This window comes from Neomonachus schauinslandi, chromosome 1, assembly GCF_002201575.2.
Source record: "Neomonachus schauinslandi chromosome 1, ASM220157v2, whole genome shotgun sequence".
Taxonomy (NCBI): Eukaryota; Metazoa; Chordata; class Mammalia; order Carnivora; family Phocidae; genus Neomonachus; species Neomonachus schauinslandi.
The window spans coordinates 208,853,289-208,859,288 of NC_058403.1; the positions used below are offsets into that span (position 1 = coordinate 208,853,289).

The window sequence follows — 6,000 nt, forward strand, 5'->3', positions numbered from 1 at the left end:
CCCAAGGTCTGAGTGACAGGGACCCTTGCCCCTGGCCCTGCTGAAGACTCAGGAGGGTCAAGCTGAGACTTGGCCTTCATGCCCAGGGACAGCAGGACAGCTCGGGCCCTGGCTGTGGTCCTTCTGTCTCTGTCCACGCATCTGGACACAGGCAGGGCTCCTGGTAGCTAGCATCTGGAGTAGAAGGAGCCAACACGGCCATCCACTAGGCTGGAGTGCGTGGGGATGAGGGGTGCACCAAGTGGACAGACCAGCCCTGGGTGAGGAAACGTACCCAGGTGAGCAGCAGGCTCAGCTGCCCAGAGCCTGCAGGACAGGGTAAGGCACCCCACCCGGTGCTGACCACACGTGTCTCCGGTCCCCAGACAGAGCTGTGACCTGGCCCTGCTCGCAGCTGTTGAGCCTGCCCACCATGGCGAGCCCCACTCTGAGCCCCGACTCCTCATCCCAGGAGGCCCTGTCGGCCCCCACCTGCTCCCCCACCTCTGACTCTGAGAACCTCAGCCCTGATGAGCTGGAGCTGCTGGCCAAGCTTGAAGAGCAGAACCGGTGAGTTGGGGCCTGGGGGATGGGGAGCAGCCTCGGGGGGGTGGGTGCAGCCTGGGCCCCAAACAGAAGTTCCTGGTGGCCCTCTCACACTCAGAGCTGGGCCTGGCCCTGGGCAAAGGAACAGCTCCCACCAGAGACTTGACAGGGGCCGTGTCCTTGTTCTCTCACCCCTGGATGAACAGACAGTTTCCCCATTCAGATGAAACCTAGGTTTCAAGAGGCCGTGTGAACCTGGCCTTCACCGACTGAGCCTCTGTTGGAGGGAAGAGCAAAGCCTCTGACTCAGCCAGGCCTTCCCACCTTTCTCCTCTGGCCCTCCCCCTGTTTTAAAATGTAGGTGTTGTTATTATAAATCAGATATGGCGAGGACAACAGGTCCAGAGTTTGTTACTCACGGTCCCTAAGAGGTGGGGGGGAGAGGGGCGCCACACCATGTGGGGCTAAACAAGAAAGCACCAGGTCAGTCAGGGGGCAGAGGGAGTGAGGGAAAATGTGAGCAAGAGCCTTTGTTGTGGTTTCTGCGAGGACCAGCAAGGACCAGCAAGGACCATCAAGGCCGTGTGAGCAGGGATAAAACTGGCTCGTTTAAATAATCTCAGCGGGCTCTGGGGTGGGGGCTAGCCCTAGTTGTCTGGCACCTGGCCCTGGGCGGGGATCAGAGAAGGGGAGGTAGTTGGTTTGTGGGTTCTAGATTGGCTGGTTTGCATAGGAAAGGGGCACTGGCAGGCAAGTCCTTAACTATCTCTAGGAATCTGCTAGGCCTGCGTGGGCAGTCCCTCCAAGGTCAGCGAGGCCCCAGATGCCAGAGCTGCAGAAACGCGTGGTAATAGAGCCGCTTGCCAGCTGGCTGCCCCCCCGGCCAGTGGCTCGCACAGATCTTAACGCACAGATCTTAACGAAACCTGCCCTGCTGGCTTGATACAAGACTAAGTCAGCTCCTATACATGCTTCTCAGCCTAGTGCTAGACACAGAATGGAACACTCGGAAGGCAGACTCTCCAGGGGCCCAGGAATAAGGACGCCGCTTAGAGAGTTTAGGGCACCGGCCAAGGTCACTGGCAAGAACAATTTAGACCCAATCCCTGGCTGCCTCCGGGCCCCCTGAGAGGAGCAGCCGGGCTCCCCAGGGCGTCTCTAGAGACCAGGGGCTGGGCCAGGAGGTGCCCGCAGGCTGGGCCCGCCTCCACCAGCCCTCCCTGCCCAGGCTCCTGGAAGCCGACTCCAAGTCCATGCGCTCCATGAACGGCTCCCGGCGGAACAGCGGCTCCTCGCTGGTGTCCAGTTCCTCGGCCTCCTCCAACCTGAGCCACTTGGAGGAGGACACGTGGATCCTGTGGGGCCGCATCGCCAACGAGTGGGAGGAGTGGCGGCGCAGGAAAGAGAAGCTGCTGAAGGTGGGCGGGGCCTGTGGGGCTGGGCGGGGCCGGCCGGGCCACTGGGCCTCCCGCCCCGGCGGCACCGGGGTCTTCTTCCAGGGCCTGAGGGTAGAGGGCAGAAGTGGAGATGAGCCTTGCCGGGACACGGGAGGGGCGAGGAGCCGGGTGGGGATGGCGGGGCAAGTAGCTGTCACCTGGCGTCTCAGGTGCCCGTCTGTCTCCTGCCCTGCTCTGTCCCTTGACGGACGGGGAACAGCGCGTTAAGCAGAGCGCGTTCTGTTTGCCGCACGGTGGCTCAGCCAGCTCTGGGCTGCGGGCGAGGCAGAGGCCAGCGCCGTCCCGGGGGCTGGCCTGGGTGGCTGTGGGAGAGGCTGCCCTGGGACAGGGTCCAGCCCAGCCTCCTGCTCCCCCTGCCCCACCCCGCTGTCAGGAGCTGATCCGCAAGGGCATCCCACACCACTTCCGGGCCATCGTGTGGCAGCTCCTGTGCAGTGCCACAGACATGCCAGTCAAGAACCAGTACTCGGAGCTACTCAAGATGTCCTCGCCGTGTGAGAAGCTGATCCGCAGGGACATTGCCCGCACCTACCCAGAGCACGAGTTCTTCAAGGGCCAGGACAGCCTGGGCCAGGAGGTCCTCTTCAACGTCATGAAGGTGAGGCCCGGGGCCTTTGGGGCCTCCCCTACCCGGGCCCCTGCCGGGTTTGGCCTGCTGGCGTGGCGGGGGGGGGGGGGGGGGGGGCGCTGCTGTGGCGGACGTGTCTTCCCTTGCAGGCTTACTCCCTGGTGGACAGGGAGGTGGGCTACTGCCAGGGGAGCGCCTTCATCGTGGGCCTGCTCCTCATGCAGGTAGGTGGCTGGGGCCAGCCAGCCTTGGGCTCTGCCCCCAGGAGGTGGGCAAAAGCAGTGTTCCCTCCATCCACGGTCCTCCTAGGGCCGGAGCTTCTCTCTCCATCCACCTACGACTTCTGCCAGTCTCCAGGCCAAGCCCCCAGGGGGTGGGCACAGGGGGGCTGGCCACCGGCACTGTCCAGGGGCCAGAACTCAGGCAGGGGGCTTAGGTCAGCCAGTATTAGTTGCGTTGAGGATTTCTTCCAGAGAACCCAGCAGACTCAGGAGGCGAGAATGGAGACAGCTGGGGGCGGGGGGACCAGAGGGTGTCTCACCTTGAGCTCTGGAGGTGGGCAGACCTGGGTGGCAAGTCCCAGTGCCACTGTTTTCTACCGGGCGGCCTGTGGCAGGTGACCTCAGCCTCAGGAGGTTTCCCATCAGTAAAACCCAGGTGACGCTACTGACCAGAGGCTTGTTATGAGGGTCCAGGCCGCCCACACAGTCCATGTCCCGTAAATCTAAATGGAACAGAAGCAGGCGAAGCCCTGCACACCAGGGCCATAAGAAGAGCAGCGAGCACCCCCTCCCACCCTGCCTGCCCCCCCCACCGCAGATGCCTGAGGAGGAAGCCTTCTGTGTATTCGTGCGGCTGATGCAGGAGTACCGCCTGAGGGAGCTCTTCAAGCCCAGCATGGCGGAGCTGGGGCTCTGCATCTACCAGTTCGAGTACATGCTACAGGTGAGCGGCAGCCAGGGGTGGTCTGCACCCACCCACTCCTGTCAGCCTACACCCATGGGCGCTAACCTAGGGCATCCCCATTTCTGTCTCTTTGAGAATCCGGGGGCCGAGAAGTCACATGCATGTTCCAGCTAAGAAAGGGGTCCTGTGCTGGCGAGGCTGTGGGGTACTGTCCCGAAGGGTGCCTCCAGGGACAGGGGGAGGACCAGCCATTGATGGTGGGGGCTCCTGAGAGCATGGGGCTCCCAGAGCTGCTAGGACAAGAGTGGTCAGGCTGGCTCTTCTCAGATACACCATCGGCCCCCTCCCTGTCTGCTCCCCAGTGGCAGAAGGAGGGAAAGTGTTGTCTGCCTGCGTTTGCTGATACCGGAGAGCAGCCGACTCTGTTTATAAATAGCAGCCCCTACAGGGCCTGCCCCTGGCTGGCAGACGGAGACTGGGCGTGCGTGCGTGCGTGCACACAGGGCCCGCTTCAGAAGCTGTTGCAGGTGGGGCTGTGTAGCTCGACATAGCAGCGGGCAGGGAGGTACTGTCGCTTGAGGGGACCGGGTAGTGTTGACAAGCAAGTGGCCCAGGCCACAGAGAAGAAGCCACCTGCCCCAGGCCGGGTAGGCAAGGCCATCCACAGCAGAGTAGGGGGACAGGACCAGAGAACTCCTGGCTGTGGGACGAAGCCCCAGGGCAGGTGGGGAGACAGCCCCAGAGTCCACTCTCTCTTGGTGAAGGACATCCAGGGGCTCCTGACACCTTGTCCAGCCCCAGTTTCCCCAATTTCTGTCCCTTTTCAGCAGTCTGAAGTTCAGGCCCATCAGACAGGCATCCTCTGAGAACTGCTGGGAGCCAAGCATGATGGGGCGGGGGAGGGGGGCGCTGTGGGTGGACACAGCAACTGGCAGGTCACAAAATATGGGGTGAGCTGCAGTGGGCTCACTACCCCACCCCCCCGCTCGCTCTCTGGGTGAACTTGGGGAGTTACATAACCACATAACCATCCTCCCCCCCACCACCCTGAGCCCTGGAAGCTCCCCCTTGAGGCAGTGGTGAGGATCCCATAAGCGTTGTGCCAGTGCCTGCCAGTATACCCAGCCCCCCCCCAGCTGCCGCTACTCCTGCCACCCCTGCCTATGTCCCCACCTCATGCCACTCAGAACTCTCGGGTGCTTCAGCCTCACCCAAACACAGTGCCAAGGGCGCACAGAGGAAGGGAGCCACAGGCTGCCCAGGGCGGGCCAGGAAGTCTCCCTGGAAGCCGGGGCACCGAGGCCCCGCACTTGTGCCCAGCAGTCTCTTCATGGTGCCTGGCCTCCTCCTCCCACCCCCTCACTCCAGGAGCAGCTCCCGGATCTGAACACCCACTTCCGCTCCCAGAGCTTCCACACGTCCATGTACGCCTCGTCCTGGTTTCTCACGCTCTTCCTGACCACTTTCCCGCTACCTGTTGCCACCCGTGTCTTCGACATCTTCATGTACGAGGTGAGGACCCCAAACACCCCTTTGTCTCCCAGATACCTGACATGGGAAACAAATCCCAGTCAGGCCCAGGCTAAGGAAGGGCCAGGGCTTGGAGGGATGGGGGGTGTCAGACAGCCCCCCCGCCCCGGGAGAGCAGGATCGGAGACTCACTGCCATCATCCCCTTTGCAGGGCCTGGAGATTGTGTTCCGGGTGGGCCTCGCCCTGCTGCAGGTGAACCAGACAGAGCTGATGCAGCTGGACATGGAGGGGATGTCCCAGGTGGGCCAGGAGGCCGGGGTGGGTGGGATTCCCTTACACCAGCCGCCCCCCCAGCCCAGGCAGGTGAAGTCCTCCTGAGAGATGGGGAAGGGCCTGGCTGCAAGGGCAGAAGGTGCTCCTAAGCATCCTGCTCCTTTCCCATGCTTCCCTGAGGGCTTCCTGGAGGACAAGGCAGGCTCTGAGGAGCAGCCTGGCTACTTGGGGGTCGGGGGGGAAATGGTGGAAGGCCTAGGCTTAGGCCAAGCCCTAGGAGGTCCCACCCCCCTCTCCTGCTCCCAGCTCTGGGTCCTCCAGTCTAATGGGGCAAATAGTGATAGCAGCCGAACCACCAGGCCTTGGCTGTGGTTCGGGCCCCGGCAGCTGGGCCAGGCCAGGGCATGGGCGGGAGTGAGGGGGCTGGGGCAGCTGCAGAGGAGGCAGCCGGCTTTCCCGCCATGTCCGCGTCATGCAGGCCCCTCCCCCTGCCAGCATCTTCCAGCTGGTGCTTCGGGGAAGAATGCACAAAGGCCACGGCTGTGTCCATGAACACGGGCATCCATTGTGTGCCGCTGCCAGAGGGGGCCAGCTGGGCTGAGGAGCGAGAGCCAGCCTGGCCCCGAACCGCCGCAAGCTGTGTCCTCCGTTGGGGCCGGTGCTTAACCCTTTGCCGGGGCTCCTGGGGCCACAGGCGTGCAGGCTGACCACCAAGGGGTCTTCCCTCCAGGCTGCTCCTACTGCCCTGACTCCTCACACTCTTGAGCCTCTCACTGCCCTAAGGCAGTGACATGCCCCC

At 63.1% G+C, this 6,000-nt stretch overlaps 1 protein-coding gene across 1 annotated transcript in view; it reads left to right on the forward strand.

Moving 5' to 3' along the window:
* Positions 1-6,000, forward strand: part of EVI5L (ecotropic viral integration site 5 like) — a 29,167-nt gene that overhangs the window by 11,319 nt on the left and 11,848 nt on the right. The window contains exons 2-8 of the mRNA XM_044915648.1: positions 366-549; positions 1,754-1,943; positions 2,356-2,580; positions 2,700-2,774; positions 3,370-3,495; positions 4,825-4,968; positions 5,139-5,228. Of these exons, the coding sequence (XP_044771583.1) occupies positions 413-549; positions 1,754-1,943; positions 2,356-2,580; positions 2,700-2,774; positions 3,370-3,495; positions 4,825-4,968; positions 5,139-5,228 (987 nt within the window). The 5' untranslated portion in view covers positions 366-412. The remainder of the gene's footprint in view (positions 1-365; positions 550-1,753; positions 1,944-2,355; positions 2,581-2,699; positions 2,775-3,369; positions 3,496-4,824; positions 4,969-5,138; positions 5,229-6,000) is intronic.